Source organism: Berkeleyomyces rouxiae, assembly GCF_048999995.1.
Source record: "Berkeleyomyces rouxiae strain 22BRR77 chromosome Unknown BrBRR77_ptg000002l, whole genome shotgun sequence".
In the NCBI taxonomy this organism is placed as follows: Eukaryota; Fungi; Ascomycota; class Sordariomycetes; order Microascales; family Ceratocystidaceae; genus Berkeleyomyces; species Berkeleyomyces rouxiae.
This window is the reverse complement of record NW_027396492.1, coordinates 3755524-3780819: the sequence shown is the minus strand read 5'-3', so window position 1 is coordinate 3780819 and position 25296 is coordinate 3755524. Positions and strand designations below refer to the sequence as shown.

Below are 25296 nucleotides of genomic sequence, written 5' to 3'. Positions count from 1 at the left end.
GACATTTTTTTTTGTTTCTCCACTGTCTGTTCCACTCCTTGTTCGTTCTGTTGTCGTTTACCGATGATTAGTTGCTTGTTGTTTGCTATTCCCTTTTGTTGTTTTCAGTTGGTGTCCACCTTCCTGTTGTTTTCTTTTTTTGTGTTACACGGCCATGGGAGGATGGGAAGAAAGAGAAGGAGGCTGATGTTAGGGTCTGGGAGACCCGGGTCAAGGCTTTGCCTGATTGCCCGAGTTGAAGCCGGTGTGGCTTGAGCAACGGTGGTTCGAGTGTCGGTGGTCCGAGTCCGCAAAGGCCCGACTACTGACGGTCCGAATACAAGTGGCCCAACCGGCCTTGATCCGAACGCCCGATGACTCACCACGTTTGGGTCAATCAGGTAGGCCTCAGTTGTTCTACCCAGGCAGTATAAAGAGCTGCTGCTCTCTCCTAGTTTTAGTTAGTTCTTTCTTCTTCTCTCCATCGCAATATATCTGTTTCTGCCCTTCTACGTCCTTTTACGACTTGGCCCCTTACATTCTGGCCCGGTATTTCGAGAGATGTACGTCGCTTCTGTGCGAACTGCGACGTGTGCGGAAGATCCAAAGTTTGGCGAGAACGGAAGAAAGGACTACTGCGACCACTGCCGATACCGGAAAGACCACATTCAGAGCTGGGAATCGATTTCATGACTGAACTGCCGGCACGGAAGCCCGGCGACCCGAGATACCTGATGGTGATTGTCGACAGATTGACAGGAGCTGTGACCCTTGAAGCGATGACAACAATGACCGCGACACATTGCGCCGAGAGATTCTTGCAATGTCACTGGAAGTATCACGGCTTCCCACACGCCCTCACGTCAGACAGAGGAACCAACTGGACGAGCGAATTTTGGAGCAGCCTATGTCGTTTAACCAGCATCGAGAGAAGACTATCCACGGGATTCCATCCCCAGACAGACGGAGCCACGGAACGGATGAACCAGGAAGTGTTGGCGTACATGAGAGCGTTCGTTACCTATTCCCAGTACGACTGGCCGGAACTGTTGCCTGCCGCAATGTTAGCCATCAACAACCGCAATACGTCCATGGGGGTGAGCCCGTTTTTCCTCACCCACGGCTACCATGTGGACACGATCGAGCAAGTCCAACCGGAAGAGTCGCCGAAGACACTGGAACAGCAAGACGCCGAGAGATTCGTTGAGAGATTCCGTGAAGGCTGGGAGTTGGCACAAGCCGCCATGGCGTCACGACAGCAAGAAATGGAGAATCAGGCCAACAAGTCACGCAGCAGCCAAGAGCGTTTCGAAGTAGGCGACCTAGTGTGGCTCAAGCTAAAGAACATTTCGACACCCCAGATTTCCAAGAAAATGTCGTGGGTCAACGCCAAATACCGAGTGACGAAAGTCGTATCTCCCCACGTTGTCGAGCTTGATGTGCCTACGAATATCTACCCGAAGTTCCATGTCGACCTGATCAAGAGAGCAGCCGGGAATCCACTCCCCTCCCAAAAGACCGACGACACGCAACCCCCCGCGCTCGAAGAGAACGAATATGGAGAGCCTGAATACTTGGTCGAGCGAATCTTGAGAAGCCGCCGGAGACGCGTAGGAAGAGGCTACCGCAGAGAGGTACTTGTCAAATGGGCAGGGTATGCAGAGCCAGACTGGAGACCGCGAGCCGACTTTGAGGAGACGGAAGCACTGGAGACTTTCGAAGCCGAGTTTGGAGATGAGGATGACGTTGGAGAGCCACAGACTGGCGCTATGACAGGCCCCCGCACACGGATGAGAGGAGGGGGGTAATGTTACGGGTCGTGGACCCGACGTTGGATCATCTTTGGGCTGATCCATGTTGACCCACTTTTTGTGTGATTTGAAGTTGGGTCCACTTTCGGGTTAGGGTTTGTGGACCCACTTTTAGTCGACCAGGGTGCGATCCACTTTTTGTGTCACAGGGGTCGGGACCCACTTTTATGTGCACGGGTGTTGCTCCACTTTTATTGTACAGGGGTCATAGGGCTGGTTGCCCTGGTGGGGCGCACACAACTGGATTGTCGAACGCCTATAAAGCAGAGCCAGTTCCCCCATCTTTAGTTTGGATTTTCTTCTTCCTTTTCTTTCTTTTCTTCCCTATGTTAAAGATAAAAAACAGCATTGGACCTAACTATGAGTTTTCTCCGTACTTAGACAACCCGTCACAACGTGGTGCCCAGGAACGCTTCGAAGTGGGTGACCTTGTATGGTTAAAACTCAAAAATATCAGCACTCCGCAACTGTTGAAGAAGCTTGCTTGGGCCAATGCCAAGTACCGCGTCACGAAAGTGGTTTCTCCCCATGTGGTCGAGCTTGATGTACCAACAAACATCCATCCCCGCTTCCATGTCGACCTCCTTAAACGAGCACCGAACAACCCGTTGCCCTCCCAAGAAACAGACGATGCCCAGCCTCCACACATTGAAGAGAACGACTACGGCGAGCCTGAATTTTTGGTCGAACAAATCCTGAGAAGTCGACGAAGACGCATTGGAAGGGGATTTCGAAGAGAACTACTGGTTAAATGGGTTGGATACGCAGAGCCCGATTGGAGACCACGAGCCGACTTTGAGGAGACTGAAGCACTGGACGCCTTTGAAGCGAAGTTTGGAGACGACGATGACGTTGGTGAACCAGAAGCCGGTGCGAGGACAGGGCCGCCCACACAGAGGAGAAGAGGGGGGTAATGTTACGGGTTGAGAACCCGTGGTTGGATCAGACAGAGCTGATCCAGTGCTTTCGAATGCAGGTCGTTTCACCGAATTTGGACAAGGTTTCGGATGAACTTCGGCAACTCTTCGGAGGCTTCGGAGAGCTCGGACCGGGTCGGACTTGAGGTCCGTGGGTAGGATTCGCCTAATCCGGCAGGATGCAAAAAGGTCCGAAGTGTTCCGAGGGAAACTGAGGGATTCCGACGGGATCGGAGTTAACCTCGAGTTATCGCCGAAAACTCGGACATAAGGAGCTCACGGAGGGATATTGAGCCGATCGGGAACTTGCATGTGTAAGCACAAAAATGTCTATATAGTAGACCCAAATCCGCTGTTTAGTTTAGTCTTTCTTCTACCTTTTTCTCTCCATCAAAAGATAATAAACAGCATTCTGGTCATAACTGCAAGACTCTCTTGTACTTAGTGAACCGCTCACACTAACTTTGCAATTTGTCAAGCACAATCTGGATGGCATGCTCACACGTGGCTTCATTGCTCCTGCTTCTTCAGTGTTGGCTTCTCCGGTTCTTTGTCCTCGGGAACCAGGCAGTGTACGATCTTCTGTTGATTTACGGGCGGTCAACTACCTTATTTTATAAGCTGTTCCTTTGGTCCCGCATCAACTAGTCGTTACAACTTGCCACATCTGAACGGGGGTTTTCAGAAAGCCATGTCTACCAGCTATGCACCTTTTGGCTTGCAGCAATGATGTTGCCAACTCCCAGATTACTTTGAGTTACAACATGGTACCTGAGTGTATAAAGTGTTGTTGTTGAGTTTATTCACACACCTGCCATTGTGCCAAAGCATGTTATTGAGTTCTTGTGGGATTTCTTGGACAGTTTATGTCTGTTTTTAGACCTCTGTGTCTGTATTTCTTGGCCTTTGTCTTGCCTAATTGTTTTGACTCCTGTTGGGTCTATTTATATGATATCAGCAGCTAGTGTCTGTTCTTTGCTGAGCTCGTTGGTTCTACGAACAGCTCGTGTCTGTTCTTTGGGTTGACACCTCTTAATGCCTCTTCCTTGTGACACCGTGTGTCCATCGGCGACTGCTTTTTTGTGTCTCTTCTTTGACCACTATGGTGCTTGCGTTTGACCCCTGCTGGGTTATAATTGCCGACAGCTCGTGTCTGTCCGGGTATTGATAGTTTATATCTACTCGCATTGCTGACAGCCCGTGTCTGTCTGGGTATTGACAGTTGCTGTCTACTCGCTTTGTTAACAGCTCGCTTCTGTCCCACTTCTTGACAGTTATGTCTAGTCTTCGTGCCACAGTTGTGTCTAATGCGTTAGGCCACTGTTCGGACTATTTTCTTTCGGCTGTTGTTGTGTCTACTTACGACCACTATACGTCTACTTCTTGTGACATGTTCTGTGTCCTCTACTTTGGACAGCTCTCTTGCCTGTTACTTTCTTCGACTTTGTTACGTCTACTTGCGACTACTCTATGTCTCCTTTCTTCGACCTCTTTGTGTCTTCACTTGGGCCTACTCTCTGCCTCTCTCTTTTGGACAATATCTTGTTGTTTTCTTCTCGTTAAAAGAAACACGATGTCCCTCTTCGAAGTCCTGCCTATGGTGGTGCAGGCCAGTCTTGTATCTTGTGCTGAAATACTGCCAAGTTTGACAAGCTGACTTTACCAATTTCTTGTTTTCCCCTTTCACCAATACTCTTTACGGATCCTGCACGTCTTTGTTTCCATGCTGTCTGTCGTCATATACCAATTACCCGATCGATGATGAGTCCCCATTACACATGTTAGTCTATTCTCCCACAACCGGAATCGTGTTCGTTTACATCCATCGAACCATGTCCCAGGGGGTTCTTAGCTATTGTGGAGGCGATTATGTCGCGGCGATTGATGATTGTGCCAACTGAGTAGCCACTCTGGTGTACACTTGTTACCAGAACTTGGTAGTTCTCAGGGGACCGTCTGCATCTTGCAGGCAACAGATTTATGGGCTATGGAACTGAGCGATTGTTGTTTGTTATAACCTACAGGCTTAGCTCTTACTTCTATGACCAATGCCATAACTAGGGAGGACAACAAGGTTGAAAAACCTCTGCCTTTGCGGGTACTGAGCTGCGTTCTCAACTTATCCCCACTTAAGATCCTCGGTGTTACGGGTCGTGGACCCGATGTTGGATCATCTTTGGGCTGATCCATGTTGACCCACTTTTTGTGTGATTTGAAGTTGGGTCCACTTTCGGGTTAGGGTTTGTGGACCCACTTTTAGTCGACCAGGGTGCGACCCACTTTTTGTGTCACAAGGGTCGGGACCCACTTTTATGTGCACGGATGTTGCTCCACTTTTATTGTACAGGGGTCATAGGGCTGGTTGCCCTGGTGGGGCCCACACAACTGGATTCCTGAATGCCTATAAAGCATAGCCAGTTCCCCCATCTTTAGTTTAGATTTTCTTCTTCCTTTTCTTTCTTTTCTTCCCTATGTTAAAGATAATAAATGTAAGGCTTTACGGTCTAAAGGAGAACGCTTTTAGAACAGCAGAAATAAATTAAGAAACAGATAAAGAGAAAAGACTAATGTACAAGAAAACGGGCGGAAACAACACTATCTATATACGCGCGGTAGAGGTATGACGCGTACCCTTGACAACGACGGTGTGCACACGGGTTTGGCAGGCGGTGAGTAACGGCGGTGTGCAAGGCGGTGTGGACGGCGGTGTAAACGGCGGTGAGGGCGGAGCCTGAGCCTACCTCGATCCATAGATCGTTACAATCGCCTCCTCCTCCCTCTCCTCCGGGGGACTGCTGGCAACTTCCAGGGGCACTCGTGGGTCTGCTCGTATCTCTCGAGCGCTGCTGTGTCTAGGACGTGTGACAAGGGTTCCCATGTTGGCTCTGCCCATCCAGTCCACTGGACGAGCACTTTGTGACGTTTGTCGACGACCTTGTGTTGTAGGATCTCGTCGACAAGGTACTCGCCAGCCACTAAATCGCCGGAGGCTTCTTCGGGCGCGATTGCAGGTGGTTCCGGGTTGGCTAAGACTTGGGAAGGCAGAGGGTCATCACGGGCGCGGCGGACAAGACTCACGTGGAAGACGGGGTGGATACCGGTGGGCGTGTCTAGTTTGACAGCGTGCGTACCGACGACTTGGATAACGCGGTAGGGCAAGGCAAGCCAGTCGAGTGTCTTCGAGGGGCGGATGGTGCGCACGTTGCGCAGACGCAGGTAGACTCGGTCGCCGACTTTGAAAGCTTCCGCTGCCTGGCGTCCCCGGTTGGCATGTCGTTCCTGTGTTTCGAGGGCGAATGCCATGGAGGCCTGGGCGAACGCGGTTGCGTCGCGGTGCTTGGCGAGCCAGTTGTGGCCGGCAGTGGCGGGGGAAACGGTGGAGCCTGGTTCGTGGTCGGTAGTCATGTCAAGGGGGTCAATGTTGTAACCATGGGTGAAGAAAAAAGGGGAAAGGCCAGTGGCAGTAGCAGTGCGATTGTTCAGGGCGACCTGGGCTTGGGGGAGAAGTGCAGCCCAGTCGTCTTGCAGGAAAACAGTGAAGGCACGGAGGTAGGTCTCGATCTCCTGGTTGGAGCGCTCTTGGGCGCCGTCGGTCTCGGGATGGAACGCAGTGGAGAGGCGGCGGGTGATGGAGAGCTGGCGACAGACTTCTGTCCAGAATAAACCGGTGAACTGGGGACCTCGGTCGGACGTGATGGCGCGGGGTAGACCATGGTGGGCAAAGACGTGTGTGATGAAGGCTCTGGCTACGTCAGAGGCAGTATACGATTTCAGCGGTATCAAGATTTTACTCTTTGACAGCCGGTCTGTAATACCTAAGATAGTAGTGCAGCCTTCGGACTCAGGGAGACCGACGATGAAATCCATGGCGAGTTCTTGCCAGGCACGGTCCGGGACGGGCAGGGGCTTCAGGAGGCCACGCTTCTGGTCGCGCCAAATCTTGCTTTTACCGCAAGTGTCGCAATTACCAACGAAGCGGCGGACATCGTCAGAGAGGCCAGGCCAAGCGTAGGAGCGGCTGACTAGATCACGGGTTGCTGATCCTCCAGGGTGACCGGTGAGCGTGGAGTCGTGGACTTGCTGGATGATACGAGTGCGGAGGGGCTCGTAGTACGGGATCCACAGGCGGTCACGCCAGAGGAGACGGGTGGCGGAGTCGAGGGTACACTCGCTGATCTGCCAAGGAAGGCCCCACTCGTTGGGGAACGAGCGGGCTTGTTCTTGGACAGCTTGTCGCGCTTGCCAATAACGTTCGTTATGGGTAAGTGCCGAGTGCCAGAGGGTCTGGAGTTCCGGGTCAGCAAAAGGTGTTAAGGTGTGATTACGCTAAGCTGGATCTTCACAGAAAGGGACACAGAGGGACAAAGATCTCGAATTGAAGAACAAAACTAAACTCTCTAAATGGTGTAGAAACAATGCGACTATTTATCCTGTTGGAAAGGGAGGCAACCGACGATCGGCGGCGACGACAACTAGTTCCTCTAGGAAGTGCCGTTAGTCTTGGTTCTGGTCTGGCATTAGTTTTGCCGTACCAGCGCCGGACTAGTCCTTCGAGGATACGCCGTTAGTGTTGGTGTCGGGCTTCCGTCGGTCCTTAAGGGTGCAACCCCAACATCAGCCTCTCTTCCTCCTTTTGCGCGTCGTTTTGGTTCCTTTTTGGCTGAGCCATAGTTTGTAGGCGTCGGTATCGACCAGAAGGTCGACTGGTTCCCAGCCAGGTCTGACGTAGCCTTTCCATTTGACTTTGACTTGCTTGACACCGTTAGAAGTGCGTTCGCCTAGGATCTTTTCGACCTCCCAGTATTCTTCACCATTGATGACTTCCATAGGTGCTGGTCGATCGTCGTGAGTCTTTTGGGAAGGGAAAGCGTCGTTGGCAGCTGAGCGAAGGCGATCGGCATGGTAGACGTCGTGAGCAGTTGTACCCGGTACTTCAAGACGATAAGTGTGAGGGGTAACTTGTTCCAACACTTTGCAGTATTGGTATTTTGCTCTAAGTTTCCTGCCGAGGCCTGAGCCTTGTTGTTCAGGGCGTAGGGTGTCATGAATAGCTATCCTGACACTGCTCATGCTAAGGGTTATGCATGAGACCTACCCCACTCTTCTTTTCCACAACGCCGAAGGTCGGCGACTGTCATGAATAGCTATCCTGACACTGCTCATGCTAAGGGTTATGCATGAGACCTACCCCACTCTTCTTTTCCACAACGCCGAAGGTCGGCGACCTATGAAGATGCGCTTATGGCACAGGTTGGTCTGTGTAGATCGTGAGTTGATCAACGGATATGAGGTTGTCGTGGGATGTGCTGAGCACGGGTGCTCTGATAGACGTTGTTCTGCTGCTGCGGAGTTTTCTTGTTGCAATTGCCATTGCGTGCTTAGGTGGGGGTTGTTATCTGGTTCGATTGTTATGAACCTGTTACGTCTTGTTTACACGAGACTTATCTTTTGTTCGTAGTTAGATGTTGATTGTTTCTAGCTTGGGAAGACAGAGTTTTGTCAGGAGCGCCGACAACATAAATATCGTCGTCTCCTGCCCTGAGTTGATCAGGTTTACTCTTGTTCTCCAAGCTTAACAATCACATGCACTTGCTTACCTTCTTCTTCTTCTTTATACCATTCTGTTCTTGCTTTCTTTGCAGTTCAACCTTTCTTCTTCTTTGAAGTGTGTGATTGTTCCTCCTCCTTCCTCTTTGTGCCGCTCTATTCTCAGAATAGCCATCTAAGTTGTGTGTTGCCTCTTCATCTCAACCGACCATACGTCTTAGCACTCTGTCTAACTGACGTCTTCCTCCACAGGCCCGACTGTCCACCTCAGGAACCTATCATTGTCCCGAGTCGTTGGCTGTACCCGGAACCCTAATCCTTTCTTCGGGCCCTATCCGTAATATTTTGTTAAGCTTCATTTGAAGACCCGACGCTATTACAACTTTGGCTCTCTTTGGCACTTTTTTCTCTCCTCATTTATTTTTCCCTCTCTATTACGTTTCAACTCGCAATGGCCCTCACTCGCGAAATGATCGAGCATCTCAATACGTTCCTCCTGTCGATTCCTGACCGAACTCCTGAGAACTGGCATCTCGGTGCCCTTCCTAGGGAGTTCAGTGCTGAGATCAAAATGGCTATTGTGGCGGCTTACATGTCTGGTCTGCGCACCGACGATGGTGCCCCGCCCATCCCCGTTGGCTCTGTTCCTGATGCGGCTCAGGTTTACTGGGCTGCGTTCCAGGCTGGCGCTGAAGCCCGCTTCAACTCCCTTGAGTCCCTTCCCCGAGTCAAACGGGAAGAGGATGCCGATCCGTTGAAAGAGGCCGACAAGCATCTTGATGTCGTGCCCTATGATGGCAATCAGCAAGGCTTCCAGGCGTTCCAGAGGCAACTTGCGGTCAAATTTGCTGCTGCACCCAAGCACCACCGCACGGAGCAGCGCAAGCTGATGACTGCCTTCTCCTACCTTAGAGATGGCGCTCTGGATTGGGCCATGCCTCGGATGGACCCGGCCACTGGACACATGAACTTTGAAACGTACGACGATTTTATGAAATCGTTAGCTGAGGCTTTCGATGACCCTGACTGGCGCATGACTGCGACCCAGCAGATCTTCGACTTAAAGCAGACAGGTACTTGTACTGCCTATCACTCTGCTTTTACAACGCTGTTGAAGAAACTCGGTTGGGCCGACGCTGATTTCACCATTGCACTATTTCAGCGAGGCCTCAAGCCCCACATACAGGACGCTCTGGCTTGGAACACCTATCCTGCCCCTAAGGGAACGCTTGATCAGTTCGCTAATTTCTGCAACACGCTGGACAATACGATCAACAACCGAACCCGGGGAAACAACGGGAAAATCCAACCGCCTCCTGGTGTGGTCCCCTTTCAGCAAGATTCTCGTTCGAGAAATGCTGGCGCCCAAAAAGCTGTCCCCAACACCAAGCCAGCTAAGGGTACCTCTGCAGGTCCCGATGCCAACGGTCTACCCTTCCGTAAGATTGCTGACGGCAAAATGGCAAAGGGTGTTTGTTGGAAGTGTGGCGCAAAGGACCACATGCTAAAGGCTTGCCCCAAAAACAACCTTGCTCTTCGCGCAGCTACTGTCCCTTCTCCCTCCACTTCTACCCGGGCTCCCTCGACGGCCCCTGCGCCTGATGCGTCAAAAAACTAGAAGGGCTACCGACCCATTCCCCTCTGGTCCTGGCTAGCCCTGACGCTGCTGATGAGGGTCTCTTGAGAATCAGCACTTGTTCTCTTGATAATGCTATCGATTATGGTAACTCTCCCCCTCTGGTTATTCCTGTGACAGTGAATAATTCCATTGAGGCCTACGCTATGGTGGATTCGGGATCAACAACTTGTTTTGTGGATTCTGAATTTATAGCAAGGCATCAGATTCCTACTGTTCTCAAGGCCAGAGCCGAGTCGCTCCATGTTGTTGATGGTAGTGAAACTGCTGCGGGTAAAGTGACCCACCAAGTTCCTTTGTCCCTCTCTTTTCCTAATTATTCAGAAACTTTGGTTTTTCAAATCACGAAGCTTGGGGGCTACCACATCATCCTGGGGAAATGCTGGCTCGACGCCCATAACCCGGAAATTTCTTGGCCTTCCAATACGCTCAAGATATCGGTTACTTCTACCGCCGATGGCAATGCTGTGGCAGCTTCTGATTCTTCTTCTTCTTCTTCTTCTGTTTCGACTGCTTCTACTGATTCTGGCGCTTCGTTTGATTTTTCTTATACAAAAAACGACAAAAATATTGCTTCTACCGCTGGCAGTCAGATTGAGGGATCTGCTCCTGCTTCAGCCACTTCACCCCTTCCTTCTTTTATTGCACAATCGTCAGCTGTGTCTTGTTCCTGTGTGACGGTGTCGTCTCAGGCTTTGCATCGCTTTGCCAAAGCTGAGAAACTACAGATTTATCGTGTCACCGCTCAGGAAGTCCTGGATTATCTCAATCAGGAGGACCTAACTCCGGAACAAGAGCATGCACGGCTCCTTGAACGCATCCCGAAGAAATACCATGACCTACTTCCTCTGTTCTCTCGAGAAGGTGCTGATCAACTACCACCTCACCGGGACATTGATCATGCGATTAACTTCGTTCCCGATGCGAAATACCCCAAGGCCCCGCTGTACGATATGACTCCACTCGAGTTACAGGCTGTCAAAAAATATCTAGATGGCATGCTTGCTAAAGGCTTTATTTCCTCTTCCTCTTCGCCGCTGGCTTCCCCGATTCTTTTTGCTAGGAAGCCAGGCAGTTTACGATTCTGTGTTGATTTCCGAGCCGTCAATGATATCACCATCAAAGACGTAACTCCTCTGCCTCGGATCAATGAATCACTGCGCACGGCGGCTACGGGAAACATTTTTACAAAGCTGGATCTGAGAGCTGCGTACCACTTGATTCGCATCAAGAAAGGTGATGAATACAAGACAGCTTTCAGAACTCGATATGGCATTTTTGAGTACAATGTGATGCCGTTTGGGCTCACCAATGCTCCTGCCACGTGTCAGAAATATGTCAGCGAGGTCTTGTCGGAGTATTTGGACATATTCTGTGTCTGTTACTTGGATGATATCTTGGTGTTCTCTCTGAACCAAGAGGAACATGATGTTCATGTGCGCAAAGTCCTGCTAAAATTAGCGCAGGCCAGTCTGTTTGTCAAGGGTGAAAAATGCGAATTCGACAAGACTGAAACTACCTTTGTTGGCTTTGTTATTTCAGCCGATGCTCTGAAGATGGACCCCGCTAAAGTTGCGGCTGTCCGTGAGTGGGAGGCTCCCCGAACTGTTAAGGGAGTCCAGTCCTTTTTGGGTTTTGCCAATTTCTATAGGAGGTTCATCCGTGACTTCTCTAGAATCTGCACACCTCTCTTCGAGTTGACTAAAAAGACGCAATCTTTTGTCTGGTCCTCTGAATGTGAGGCAGCATTTCACACCCTGAAGGACCTTTTCTGCTCTGAACCTATCCTCAAGCACTTTGATTACCTGTTGGACACTGTTATTGAAACAGACGCGTCTGACCGTGTAATATCTGCCGTCATGTCTCAATACCACCCGACTGACAAGGGGCTTCTACTACACCCCGTGGCCTATTTCTCTCAAAAAATGAATCCTGCCCAGTGTAACTACGGCGTAGGTGACAAGGAGTTGTTAGCCATTGTGGAGTCTCTAAAGTCGTGGCGATTCATGGTTGAAAGTCTGGAAAAACCTGTTCTGGTATTGACGGACCATCGGAATTTAGCCGTTCTTAAGCAAATTCCGGCCATGAACAGACGGCAAGCGAGGTGGGCTATGGAACTGAGCGAGTACCGTTATGTCATCACTTATAGGCCTGGCTCCTTGAATTCTAGAGCTGATGCCCTGACCAGACGCTACGAAGACCTCGTTTCTTCTTCTTCTGAGGAGGATAAAGAGCTGTGTGCTCCTATTATTCCCCCTGAAAATTTTATTGGTACCATGTCTTTGGTAGACGAGGTAAAAATCGCGCTATCCACGGACAAGTGGGCTCTTGATGTTATTTCTGCTCTTCGAGGCCAGTCGACCAAACCTCCAGATGTGGACCTCAGTGTCTGCAGGCTTGACAATGACGGTCTTTTGTTTGTCAACGACCTTCTATATTTGCCGAACGAGGATCTACGAGTTCGTGCATTGAAGAATTGTCATGATATTATGCCTAGCGGACACCCTGGACAAAAGAACACTTTTGAACTTCTTGTTCGGGAATACTGGTGGCCCGGGATGCGTCGTGATGTCATCCGGTACATCCGAAATTGTGAGGTCTGCCAACGGATCAAGTCCGCGCGACATAGTCCCTACGGTCTACTGAAACCTCTGACCATTCCGCAAGCTCGGTGGACATCTGTGTCCCTTGATTTTATCACCGGCTTGCCGGTCTCCAATTCTTTTGACATGATTTTTTTTTTTTTTTTTTTATTCATTACTCGCATGGAACCTGATAGGGTTATGGCGAGGTGCAGTAAATCTACACATAGCAAGGTACAATAAAACAACATCCAAACTCCAGCAAAAATCAACGACAAAGGAAATACGTCGTGGTCGACACAGTAATTTGTCCAAAGACACAAGCACCAACTCCTCCTCACTCCTCAACTTCCTCCACTCTCCTCCCACCACTACTTTCTCTTCTCCCCACACCTTCTACCCAGGCCTTCGTGCAAAAACCCGTCTTGCGAACAAACTTCAGCAGCACCTCGGTTCCGTTATTCGTATTGAAGAGCGTCGGGAGATTTGACATGATTCTCGTTGTCGTCGATAGGCTTAGCAAAATGGCTCACTTTATACCTTGCGATTCCTCGCTGGATGCTGCAGGTTTTGCTAAGCTCTATTTGTCAGCAGTGTATAGGCTCCACGGTCTGCCATTGGACATTGTGTCCGACAGGGGTAGTCTGTTTACGTCGGCTTTTTCCAAGGCTTTAGCCAAACTGTTGGGCATAAAGCAAAATCTGAGTACTGCGTTCCACCCTCAGACCGATGGTCAGACTGAGCGTGTGAACTCTATTTTGGAGCAATACCTGCGGGGTTACACCAACTATAGACAGGACAATTGGGCTGATCTTTTGCCCTTGGCGGAGTTCTCTTACAATGACTCCGAGTCCAGTTCTACTATGCTGACGCCCTTCTTTGCGAACCACGGGTTTCACCCCAGAAGTGGGCGTGAGTCGCTCCCAGTCTCTGTGGAAAAAGGCCCGTTGCGGAACTTTGTTAAAGAGCTTGACAACATTTGTCAGTTTTTAAAGACTGAAATTACGTGGAGCCGTGAGCGGATGACCGAGTACGCGAATCGACACAAATCTTCCGCCCCTCTCCTTCGAGAAGGGGACTTAGTGTGGCTTTTGAGTAGAAATATTCGAACTACTCGTCCTTCAAAGAAGTTGGACTTCAAGAAGCTTGGCCCATTTAAGATTCTACGGAAGGTGTCTTCGCATGCCTACGAGTTGGCACTCCCTGCCACTATGAAGGTTCATCCCGTCTTCCACGTTTGTCTGCTGGAACCATGTGCGTCGGATCCTCTTCCTGGCCAGAAAAACCCTCCTCCTCCTCCCGTCATAGTAGATGGCGAGGAAGAATTTGTGGTCAAGGAAATTATAGGCGTGTCTTCGCGTGGCCCTCTGCAATATCAAGTAGTTTGGGAGGGCTATGAACATGATGGACCCTCCTGGGAACCTCTGGACCATTTAGCCAATGCACCTGAGAAGGTTGCAGAATTCTACAAGAGGATGCCTAACGCCAGACGATCTTAGTACTGCTGTGGAAATCAGTCATAAAAAGGGGGGCTACTGTCATGAATAGCTATCCTGACACTGCTCATGCTAAGGGTTATGCATGAGACCTACCCCACTCTTCTTTTCCACAACGCCGAAGGTCGGCGACCTATGAAGATGCGCTTATGGCACAGGTTGGTCTGTGTAGATCGTGAGTTGATCAACGGATATGAGGTTGTCGTGGGATGTGCTGAGCACGGGTGCTCTGATAGACGTTGTTCTGCTGCTGCGGAGTTTTCTTGTTGCAATTGCCATTGCGTGCTTAGGTGGGGGTTGTTATCTGGTTCGATTGTTACGAACCTGTTACGTCTTGTTTACACGAGACTTATCTTTTGTTCGTAGTTAGATGTTGATTGTTTCTAGCTTGGGAAGACAGAGTTTTGTCAGGAGCGCCGACAACATAAATATCGTCGTCTCCTGCCCTGAGTTGATCAGGTTTACTCTTGTTCTCCAAGCTTAACAATCACATGCACTTGCTTACCTTCTTCTTCTTCTTTATACCATTCTGTTCTTGCTTTCTTTGCAGTTCAACCTTTCTTCTTCTTTGAAGTGTGTGATTGTTCCTCCTCCTTCCTCTTTGTGCCGCTCTATTCTCAGAATAGCCATCTAAGTTGTGTGTTGCCTCTTCATCTCAACCGACCATACGTCTTAGCACTCTGTCTAACTGACGTCTTCCTCCACAGGCCCGACTGTCCACCTCAGGAACCTATCATTGTCCCGAGTCGTTGGCTGTACCCGGAACCCTAATCCTTTCTTCGGGCCCTATCCGTAATATAGGGTGAGCCAAACGTATGAGCCTGTAGGAAAATCTGGTGCAGGACGTCGGTGTTCATTCTCGCGTTGCTCCATCTCCGCTCGTGACAGAGAAAGGTTGGCGTGGGCCCATTTCTGGGCGTCTCTCAGGCGTTGGATGACCCTCTCAGCCTGTCCGAGTGGACCGTTATTGTCGGGTTCGACAGGCAATGGTGGTGCGGCGAAGACTCGTGGGTGGTAGCCGTGAGACAAGAAGAAAGGTGAAACATTAGTGGCAGAAGATGGGGTGGCATTGATGCTGAACTCGACCATGGGCAGTAGATTGAGCCAGGCGGGGCCTTCAGCGCTGAGTTTGGCAAGTTTGACTTTGATCTCAGCGTTCATCCTCTCTGCAGCTCCATTGGTAGCCGGATGGTAAGCTGTTGTGGTTAGCCTTTCGATCTCTAGGCGTTTGCAGAGGTGTCGCCAAGCTGCGTTGACAAATTCGCGGTCAGACAAAATAGATTTTGGCATGCCGTGGTGTCGGTAAAAGTGGTGGAAGAACATATCTGCAACAGATTCCATGTCGAGGGCGTCGGCGGGAATAAGGATGACGCCCTTGGATAGACGGTCTATAACAGTTAGGACGTGGGTGTAGGTGATGCCGCCTTTCTGTGCTGGTTCCAAAGGTCCGATAAAGTCGATGGCAATCTCGGCCCAAGGCTGGTCGGGAATTGGCAAGGCTTTGAGGGTGGTGTCCTTGTTGTCGCGACGAATGTTAGAACTACCACAAATTTGACAGTTGCGGCAGAAACGGCGGATATCTTCGACGTAGCGGGGCCAGAAAAACTCTCTAGACAGCTCGACTTGCATGACGTTCTTTCCGGGGTGCAGCATCATGGGCGAGTCATGAATGTTCTGTAGGATGGCGGTTCTCAATGGCTCGTTAGTAGGTACCCATAGTTTATTCCGAAATCGAATAGCGGATTTGGCGTCCAAAGAGCAGTCGGAAATGTTGACTCTCAACTTGTGTCTGATTGTTTCGGGCCACTGTGACAGTCCATCTGTCAACGCTTTATGGATAATGGCGTATTCATCATCGGCAGCACAGGCATCAGACCAGAGTTCCCGTAAGGCAGGCGGAAGTTCGGGGGTAGAAGGGGCTTCTGGCGTGTTGGTGGTTTGTGTCGAGAAAACTTTCAGGCCGTTACCGTCGTGGTGCAAGATAGTGGCTAGTCGGTCGTTGTAGCGCGCGTCATTCGTGTTGTCTGGGGTGTCGCGGCGAGAGAGAGCATCTGGGAGAGGGGAGAGTTTACCAGGACGGTGGACGATGGTGCAGTTGTATTCGCTCAAGGTCAGGTACCATCTAGCTTGGCGTTCGGACAAGTGCTGCAACTTGGTAAAATGCAGCAAGTTTTTATGATCTGAGACGATGGTAAACGTCTCCTTCAGGCCCTTGAGTTCGCCACGCCATTCCTTCAGGGCACAGACAACAGCCAACAGCTCTTTGTCGTGGATCGGGTAGTTGCATTCGGCGGCAGTCATTTTGCGGCTGAAATAAGCACAAGGCCTAGTTGATCTATCGGGCTGCGTCTGTAGAAGCGCTGCACCGAGACAGTAGCCAGACGCGTCTGTCTCAACAACAGTTGGCAGATCTGGATTGTGCGTGCAGAGGACAGGGGTCGAGGTGAATGCTTCTTTTAGAGCCTGGAAGGACTCTTCTTCCTTTTCGCCCCACTGGAAGGCCTGGTCTTTCTTTGTCAACTGTAGCAAGGGAGTCGCTAGAGTAGTGAAATTTCTGACAAAGGTGCGGTAGAAATTGCATAGACCGAGGAAGGCTCGAACGTCCCTGACCTTCTTGGGCGTTGGCCAGTCCGACACTGCAGAGACTTTGGTTGGGTCGGTTGAAATCTTGCCGGGCTCAAGGATGTATCCCAGGTACTTCACTTTCGATACCGCGAACTCACATTTATCAATGTCGATTGTCAGTTGGCCCTCCAGAACCTTTGCTAAAGCCAAGTTGACCTTCTCGTAGTGGTCCTCTAACGTGCCGTCGGTATAAATCAAGATGTCATCGACGTAGGCAGAGCACCACACATCCAAGTATGGGCGTAGCAGACTGTTCACAAAACTTTGGAACTCTGCAGGCGCGTTGGCCAGACCAAAAGGCATGACGTTCCACTCAAAAAGGCCTTGTCGCGTTCGAAAAGCGGTCTTCCACTCATCTCCCTCGGCGATTCTGATGTTATGAAACGCGGAAACAACGTCGAGTTTCGTAAACCACTTAGCTTTGGAAGCATTAGCTAGGGTCTCGCTGATGTTTGGGAGTGGGTACCGATTCTTTTTCATAGTCGCGTTTAGTGCACGATAATCTACACAGAAGCGGAGGCCGCCACCAGGCTTTTTCACGAATAGGATGGGAGCAGCAGCAGTGGACTGGCTGTGGCGAATGTAGCCTTTTTCCAGCAATGAAAGAAGCGTCTGGCGAAGAACCACGAGTTCTTCTCTGGTCATGCTATAAAGGGGGCCCCATGGAGCTTCTTCGTCGGGCACGGTCAACTCGATCCTATGATCCTGGCCAGGCCGGCGGGGAGGCATCTTTTTAGCAAATTGTGCGTCTGGATCAAACACCTTGACCTTGTCGTGCTCGATCCAAGCTGGGATCTTCTTTTTCCACTCTCTGGGGTTGGCTGGTACTCTATCTTTCTCCAAACGGGCCAAGGCTTTATTGATATCTTCGATTGAAGCTGCAAAAACCCGCAGCTTATCTCTCTTGGCGGCGCGGAAGAAGGTGCTCGCTCTGTTTATTCGTACCATGGTAGAGCGGAAGGTATGGTTTGTCGTCGCCTTTCCTCGAGCGACAATGCCGGATTTAAATCTAACTGTGTCGGCTTCACAGTCTATCCTTGCCCCTTGTTTCTTGAGCCATGGGTATCCGATCAGGATGTCTTCGGCTAATTTTGGTACTACCCACGCCACATGTTTTTCTATGTGGCCCGATATGTCAATTTTAAACACGGCTAATCGGTCAACCGTGACGGTACTCTTTGAATTAAATGGTACCAGCGTTCTGGGACGCGAACTGAAATGCGTATCAAGTTTCCATTTCTTTACAAGGTCACTGCTGATCATAGAGGGGGAAGCGCTACCGGTGTCAATCAATGCAATCACGGGACAAGTGTTGTTGATCACTGCATCTAATTGAATTGATGTGTTGGTAATAGATCTATTCAACTCTTCCCATTCCTTCACAGCAGCCTTGTCGTCTTTGAAAACCTGCTTGGGCCTCTGACCACGACTTGGGGCAGAGGCGATCAGTTTCCCGAGTCCTCCTCGGCGGTCTCGTAATATTCTTCGCCCTCTTCTTCGAGTACAGGAGGAGGGAGGTTCGTGGCTGCGCGAACACTCTGTTGTACCGGGGGGCGGGCACGCTCGAATGGGCAGTTAGGGGACATGTGGCCACCAGCGCCACAACGGAGGCACAGTCCTCTGGCTCTTCGTGACTGGAGTTCTTCCTTGGAGACCCACTTGGCACGACGGGGGGCACTGTTATGGGTGGGCGCCCAGTCCATGGCATCAGGGGAGTGTTGTGCCGGGACATTGCGGAACTGGGACGTCCGGGCAGGGTTCCTCGGAGGGTGGGCATGCCGACACTCGTCGAGTTTTTGCCAGGCATTAAGCACCTGTTGTGCGTATTGTTCGTAGGTTGGGGGGTCTGGGAAACCAGCCAGGGCAGACATCACTTGCCCGGGGAGGGTGCGCCTCAGATTCATTATGCGCTCTTCGTGGCTCAGTCTATAGCAGCCAGCGATCTGCATCAACCGACTGACCCGAGCCAAATGTTCCGGAGCAGAGGCACCTCGGCATTTGAGGGTGTGCAGCTCCAAGAGTGCACGACGGGAAGCTGAGGTGTCCTCGAAGCAGCTGTCCAAGAATTCCAGGAACTTATCCACGTTCTCCAACGATGGATCGCGGCTCATGCGGGCAATGTAGGTCTGTGCCTGGAGCAAGGCATTGTCGGCTAACTGTGACGGGTTGTCTAAGTACGGAGAAAACTCATAGTTAGGTCCAATGCTGTTTATTATCTTTAACATAGGGAAGAAAAGAAAGAAAAGGAAGAAGAAAATCCAAACTAAAGATGGGGGAACTGGCTCTGCTTTATAGGCGTTCGACAATCCAGTTGTGCGCCCCACCAGGGCAACCAGCCCTATGACCCCTGTACAATAAAAGTGGAGCAACACCCGTGCACATAAAAGTGGGTCCCGACCCCTGTGACACAAAAAGTGGGTCGCACCCTGGTCGACTAAAAGTGGGTCCACAAACCCTAACCCGAAAGTGGACCCAACTTCAAATCACACAAAAAGTGGGTCAACATGGATCAGCCCAAAGATGATCCAACGTCGGGTCCACGACCCGTAACACTAACAGACCGTAACAGTGCAGAATGAACCCTCCTGCGCCGTTGAAGTGACTGTGGTCGTAGCGGTACTTCATCTCCACGTATGACCGGTACGTTGGGTAGAGATCAGGCCGCGTATGGTCATAACGGACCGGGCGGAGGTCGGAGGAGGTGTTTCGCACAACCACTGGGGTCGCGGGGGCGGAGTTGGGGAGTCCCTGCATTTCGTTATTGTGAGCCATGTAACGATCTATGGATCGAGGTAGGCTCAGGCTCCGCCCTCACCGCCGTTTACACCGCCGTCCACACCGCCTTGCACACCGCCGTTACTCACCGCCTGCCAAACCCGTGTGCACACCGTCGTTGTCAAGGGTACGCGTCATACCTCTACCGCGCGTATATAGATAGTGTTGTTTCCGCCCGTTTTCTTGTACATTAGTCTTTTCTCTTTATCTGTTTCTTAATTTATTTCTGCTGTTCTAAAAGCGTTCTCCTTTAGACCGTAAAGCCTTACAATAGAAACAGATCTACCCTTGTTTACACTGTCCTCGTTTCTTTTACCCTGTCTTCGTACCTTTTCCTCGTTACCACCCGCCACCTGTACATCGTTTCTCTCTGTTCCTCTTTTGTTCCACCGTCACATGCCCTACTGTGCACCTACCACCGACCCCGACTCTGACACCACTTCCAACAACACCGTCTTCTTCGACTCTGAGCCTCCTCCGACAGCCATGTCCGATCCTACTGTCCCTGTTCCAGCCCCGGCGGCCCCGTCGCTTCAAGATCTGCTGCAAGCCATCCAGCAGCTCAACGAGAAGCACGACCACGCGCAACAACAATTGCGCGACGAGTTCAACAGTGGCCAACAAAAACGAGATCAGGCCATCGCCGATCTCCAAGCTTTTGCCCGTGCTGCCACCGCTACTTCCGCTCCCGCCGTCGTCCCTGCGTCCCCTGTCCCCACTGCTGTCCCCGCTGCTCCCGTGCCCGTTGCAACTACGGAAAGAAACCTCGAACCGAGGAAGCGTGCCCTCCCGGATATCGCCTTGTTTTCCGGCCAACGCTCTGCCTACCGCGTCTGGGCCCTGAGTGCCCGCTCCAAGCTTGCACTGGACAGCGAGTCAATCGGTGACCACCGCAAGCAATACGCGTACCTTTTTGCGCGTATGACGGTAGAAGCCCAGAACCTCGTCGTGGCGTACTTCGAGCAGGGCTTGCTGAACGACACCGGGCCCCACCAGTTCCTGGAGTACTTGGACTCCATATTCATCGACCCCTTTGCTGCTGACCGTGCTCTCTTCCACCTGGACAACATGCGCCAGGGACCCTCTGAACCCTTCGCCTTGTTCCTGCCCCGCTTCGAAAAAGTCCTCCAGGACGCCAACATCATTGGCGACCGCAACCGCATTTCGAAGTTGCAAACCGCCATGGCGCCTGCCCTCCGACAAGCGATGGTCTATGTCAACGTCCCCGCGACGTACCCTGAATTTACCAACTGCATGCAAAACGTCGCTTCCAAGGCTGAGCAATTCCTACCTCGTCCCCGCCGCGGCCACTACTCCGCTTTCACTGATAACACGACCTACTCTCCGTACGCTGCCCACCCTGTTTCCCCTGCTCCTGCTGGCCCTTTTGTTTCCTCCGTTCCCCCGTCGGCTGCTGCTCGTCACCCCGATGCTATGGATTGGACTCCCACTGTCACTGCCACGGCCCTTCAGCCCCTGACCGACGAGGAGCGCGAGCGCCTCCGCCGCAACCGCGCCTGCTTCCGCTGCCGCCAGACTGGCCATCTGCGCCAGAACTGTCCACTGAACTTTGTCCCCACTACTACCGTCCCTGTCCGCTCCACCAACCTTCCCCAGCTTGCTGCGCCGACCCCAGCTCTGCCCCTGCCTGTGCCCACGCCCGCGTCCCGCGACATGTCGGGAAATGGAGAGCTCTAGGCGAACGTCGCCGTCTAGAGCCCCAAGGAGAGAAGATCGCTCGGGAGGAAATGGGGGCTAGAGGTACCTATATAGATGTTGTTCTCAATAAAACTTGTTCTACCTCTGCCTTCGTCGACTCCGGTTGCCTGTGTCTTGCCACCGTCTCTCCGCGCACCGCCACCCGCGCCCACGCTACTATCCTGCCCATCTGCCCTCGTCCAATTGCTCAAGTAGTTAATGACCAAAACCCACCCGTCATCGATCAAGTCGCCGTTTTTGACCTTGGTCTCGGAGGATTGGACGAGAAACTCTACGCTTACATCGTCCCTGGTCAGACTGAGGACCTCATCCTGGGTCAAGGCTGGATTGCCAAGCACGACGCTTCCCTCCGCCCTGCCCAGAACGAAGTCTTCATCCGCTTGCCCACTCCCCTTCGTCTTACCAACTGTACTGCCAATCCCGATGTCCTCCCTGTTACTGCCCACGCCGTCCGCGCCTTTCACCTCAGAGCCCGCCGTTCTCACAATGTCCGCATCTTCTCCGCCACTCTTCACGACATTGAGAAGGCCCTCAAGGCCAAAATTTACACCGACCCCCGCGCCAACTGTCCCGAGTGGCTCCTTCCTGTCATCGACGCTTTCGACAGGAAGAAAGCTTCCGAGCTCCCCCCGAACCGCCCTGGCATTGATACAGAGATCCGCCTTAAACCAGGCTTGTCCCCGCCCTCGTGCCCTCTGTACTCAATGAGCCGAGAAGAACTGCTGCTGCTCCGGAAAACTCTCTACGACTTGCTCGACGCTGGCTTTATCCGAGCCAGTAGTGCTGAGGGAGGTGCTCCTGTCATCTTCGTGAAGAAACCTGGTGGTGGTCTTCGTTTTTGCGTAGACTACCGTGCCCTGAACAGCGTCACAGAGAAGGATGGTTACCCGTTACCACTGATCAACGACACCCTCCGTGACATCGCTGCCGCCAAGTACGTCTCCAAGGTCGATGTAATCTCCGCGTTCCACCGTCTCCGCCTGAAAGAAGGTAGTGAAGCCTACACGGCCTTCCGCACCCATCTCGGAGCGTATGAATGGCTAGTCACCCCTTTCGGCCTCACTGGTGCTCCTGCTGCTTTCCAACGTTTTATCAATCATGTGCTCTCCCGCTGGCTCGGTATCTCCTGCTCTGCTTACCTCGACGATGTAGTGATCTACAGCTCTGACTCCCGCAAAGAACACCGTAACCTTGTCTGTCAGATCATCCGCGCTCTCGGAGATGCTGGCTTACAGCTTGACTGGGATAAAAGTGAATTTGAGTCCCCGTCCATCAAGTACCTTGGTTTCATCGTTGAACCCGGCTCCGGCATCCGTGCAGACCCAGACAAAGTCAAGGCTATCCAGGAATGGGAGGCTCCCACGTCTGTCCGCGGAGTCCGTAGTTTTCTTGGGTTTGCCAACTTCTACCGCTGTTTTGTCCCCGAATACTCCACCGTCGCTGCTCCCCTGACTCTGCTGACCAAGAAGGATCAACCCTTCAAGTGGGAAGACGAACAACTCCGTTCGTTTGAAGCTTTGAAGAAGGCCCTTGTCTCTGCCCCGCTCCTTGCCACCTTTGACCCTGACCTCCCCACCATCGTTGAAGCCGATGCTTCCGGCTGGGCCCTGGGAGGTTCCCTCAGACAGCAAGGTGCTGATTCTCTTTGGCGTCCTGTTGCTTACTTCTCGCGAAAGCTCAGCCCAGCGGAAGTCAACTATCCTATCCACGATAAGGAAATGTTGGCCATCCACTCCTGCCTCCGCGCTTGGCGCTCCTACCTCGCTGGCATCCCGTTCGAAGTACACACCGACCACCAGAACCTTTTGTACTTCCAGAAGCAAAGAACCCTGTCAGAACGCCAACGCCGCTGGGCCCATGAATTGTCCGAGTTCGACTTTCGGTTAATTCATCGACCCGGCGTTACTCAAGTGACCTCCGATGCCCTTTCCCGCCGCGACCAAGACCTGCCCCAAGACCTCTCCGATGAACGCCTCCAGTCCCGTGTCCACCAAGTTCTGCGCCCTGACGGGCCCGACTTCGTCATTGCCGCCGCCGTTTGGGCTAAAGAGCCTGACAAAGACCCTGAAGGAACCCTGACCCTCGACCACGCTGCCCTAGATGCCCCTTTTGCTGACCCGGAACTCCAGACCCTCTGGCACTCGGCACTTACCCATAACGAACGTTATTGGCAAGCGCGACAAGCTGTCCAAGAACAAGCCCGCTCGTTCCCCAACGAGTGGGGCCTTCCTTGGCAGATCAGCGAGTGTACCCTCGACTCCGCCACCCGTCTCCTCTGGCGTGACCGCCTGTGGATCCCGTACTACGAGCCCCTCCGCACTCGTATCATCCAGCAAGTCCACGACTCCACGCTCACCGGTCACCCTGGAGGATCAGCAACCCGTGATCTAGTCAGCCGCTCCTACGCTTGGCCTGGCCTCTCTGACGATGTCCGCCGCTTCGTTGGTAATTGCGACACTTGCGGTAAAAGCAAGATTTGGCGCGACCAGAAGCGTGGCCTCCTGAAGCCCCTGCCCGTCCCGGACCGTGCCTGGCAAGAACTCGCCATGGATTTCATCGTCGGTCTCCCTGAGTCCGAAGGCTGCACTACTATCTTAGGTATTACAGACCGGCTGTCAAAGAGTAAAATCTTGATACCGCTGAAATCGTATACTGCCTCTGACGTAGCCAGAGCCTTCATCACACACGTCTTTGCCCACCATGGTCTACCCCGCGCCATCACGTCCGACCGAGGTCCCCAGTTCACCGGTTTATTCTGGACAGAAGTCTGTCGCCAGCTCTCCATCACCCGCCGCCTCTCCACTGCGTTCCATCCCGAGACCGACGGCGCCCAAGAGCGCTCCAACCAGGAGATCGAGACCTACCTCCGTGCCTTCACTGTTTTCCTGCAAGACGACTGGGCTGCACTTCTCCCCCAAGCCCAGGTCGCCCTGAACAATCGCACCGCTACTGCCACTGGCCTTTCCCCTTTTTTCTTCACCCATGGTTACAACATTGACCCCCTTGACATGACTACCGACCACGAACCAGGCTCCACCGTTTCCCCCGCCACTGCCGGCCACAACTGGCTCGCCAAGCACCGCGACGCAACCGCGTTCGCCCAGGCCTCCATGGCATTCGCCCTTGAAACACAGGAACGACATGCCAACCGGGGACGCCAGGCAGCGGAAGCTTTCAAAGTCGGCGACCGAGTCTACCTGCGTCTGCGCAACGTGCGCACCATCCGCCCCTCGAAGACACTCGACTGGCTTGCCTTGCCCTACCGCGTTATCCAAGTCGTCGGTACGCACGCTGTCAAACTAGACACGCCCACCGGTATCCACCCCGTCTTCCACGTGAGTCTTGTCCGCCGCGCCCGTGATGACCCTCTGCCTTCCCAAGTCTTAGCCAACCCGGAACCACCTGCAATCGCGCCCGAAGAAGCCTCCGGCGATTTAGTGGCTGGCGAGTACCTTGTCGACGAGATCCTACAACACAAGGTCGTCGACAAACGTCACAAAGTGCTCGTCCAGTGGACTGGATGGGCAGAGCCAACATGGGAACCCTTGTCACACGTCCTAGACACAGCAGCGCTCGAGAGATACGAGCAGACCCACGAGTGCCCCTGGAAGTTGCCAGCAGTCCCCCGGAGGAGAGGGAGGAGGAGGCGATTGTAACGATCTATGGATCGAGGTAGGCTCAGGCTCCGCCCTCACCGCCGTTTACACCGCCGTCCACACCGCCTTGCACACCGCCGTTACTCACCGCCTGCCAAACCCGTGTGCACACCGTCGTTGTCAAGGGTACGCGTCATACCTCTACCGCGCGTATATAGATAGTGTTGTTTCCGCCCGTTTTCTTGTACATTAGTCTTTTCTCTTTATCTGTTTCTTAATTTATTTCTGCTGTTCTAAAAGCGTTCTCCTTTAGACCGTAAAGCCTTACAAGCCATTGTTGCTTCGTGGAAAACCTCTGGCTCACCGGGGACTTCTGGTAGTATGCTGTCTTCTCGGAAGCTGTGGTGGAAGGAAGAATCGTCGTCAGAGGGTGCAAAATAGTTTGGGGCCATAGGGTTTGGCCGCTGTGGATATTCAAATGGCAAAGTAAAAGAAAAGTAAAAATATATCTCGATCCCTCGTCGGGTCGGCGGTAAAGTAAAAAAAAAGGAAAGATAAGAGTGACTTAAGGAAAAATAAAAAAAAAAGGAAAAGGGAAAGGGGGGTTTGAGAA

General features: G+C 52.2%; 8 protein-coding genes across 8 annotated transcripts; 5 read left to right on the top strand and 3 right to left on the bottom strand.

The window, feature by feature from the left end:
* Positions 1-1040: 1040 nt before the first annotated feature.
* Positions 1041-1787, top strand: BROUX77_002628 (uncharacterized protein; the record flags this gene model as incomplete). Its single annotated transcript, XM_073747190.1, has 1 exon — positions 1041-1787. The coding sequence occupies one exon, from the start codon at positions 1041-1043 to the stop codon at positions 1785-1787; it is 747 nt and encodes a 248-aa protein (XP_073607710.1).
* Positions 1788-5464: 3677 nt separating this feature from the next.
* Positions 5465-7777, bottom strand: BROUX77_002627 (uncharacterized protein; the record flags this gene model as incomplete). Its single annotated transcript, XM_073747188.1, has 2 exons — positions 5465-6991; positions 7400-7777. The coding sequence occupies 2 exons, from the start codon at positions 7775-7777 to the stop codon at positions 5465-5467; spliced, it is 1905 nt and encodes a 634-aa protein (XP_073607709.1).
* A 928-nt stretch (positions 7778-8705) lies between these two features.
* BROUX77_002626 (uncharacterized protein) lies at positions 8706-9872 on the top strand (the record flags this gene model as incomplete). The annotated part of the gene is made up of 1 exon (XM_073747187.1): positions 8706-9872. One exon carries the CDS (start codon positions 8706-8708, stop codon positions 9870-9872), a length of 1167 nt encoding a protein of 388 aa, XP_073607708.1.
* A 1016-nt stretch (positions 9873-10888) lies between these two features.
* Positions 10889-13971, top strand: BROUX77_002625 (uncharacterized protein; the record flags this gene model as incomplete). The annotated part of the gene is made up of 2 exons (XM_073747186.1): positions 10889-12468; positions 12915-13971. The coding sequence occupies 2 exons, from the start codon at positions 10889-10891 to the stop codon at positions 13969-13971; spliced, it is 2637 nt and encodes an 878-aa protein (XP_073607707.1).
* A 783-nt stretch (positions 13972-14754) lies between these two features.
* Positions 14755-17541, bottom strand: BROUX77_002624 (uncharacterized protein; the record flags this gene model as incomplete). The annotated part of the gene is made up of 1 exon (XM_073747185.1): positions 14755-17541. The coding sequence occupies one exon, from the start codon at positions 17539-17541 to the stop codon at positions 14755-14757; it is 2787 nt and encodes a 928-aa protein (XP_073607706.1).
* Positions 17542-18038: 497 nt separating this feature from the next.
* Positions 18039-19365, bottom strand: BROUX77_002623 (uncharacterized protein; the record flags this gene model as incomplete). Its single annotated transcript, XM_073747184.1, has 2 exons — positions 18039-18763; positions 19155-19365. 2 exons carry the CDS (start codon positions 19363-19365, stop codon positions 18039-18041), a joined length of 936 nt encoding a protein of 311 aa, XP_073607705.1.
* Positions 19366-19764: 399 nt separating this feature from the next.
* Positions 19765-21066, top strand: BROUX77_002622 (uncharacterized protein; the record flags this gene model as incomplete). Its single annotated transcript, XM_073747183.1, has 1 exon — positions 19765-21066. The coding sequence occupies one exon, from the start codon at positions 19765-19767 to the stop codon at positions 21064-21066; it is 1302 nt and encodes a 433-aa protein (XP_073607704.1).
* Positions 21067-21116: 50 nt separating this feature from the next.
* On the top strand, positions 21117-24743 carry BROUX77_002621 (uncharacterized protein; the record flags this gene model as incomplete). The annotated part of the gene is made up of 1 exon (XM_073747182.1): positions 21117-24743. One exon carries the CDS (start codon positions 21117-21119, stop codon positions 24741-24743), a length of 3627 nt encoding a protein of 1208 aa, XP_073607703.1.
* Between the last annotated feature and the right edge of the window lie 553 nt (positions 24744-25296).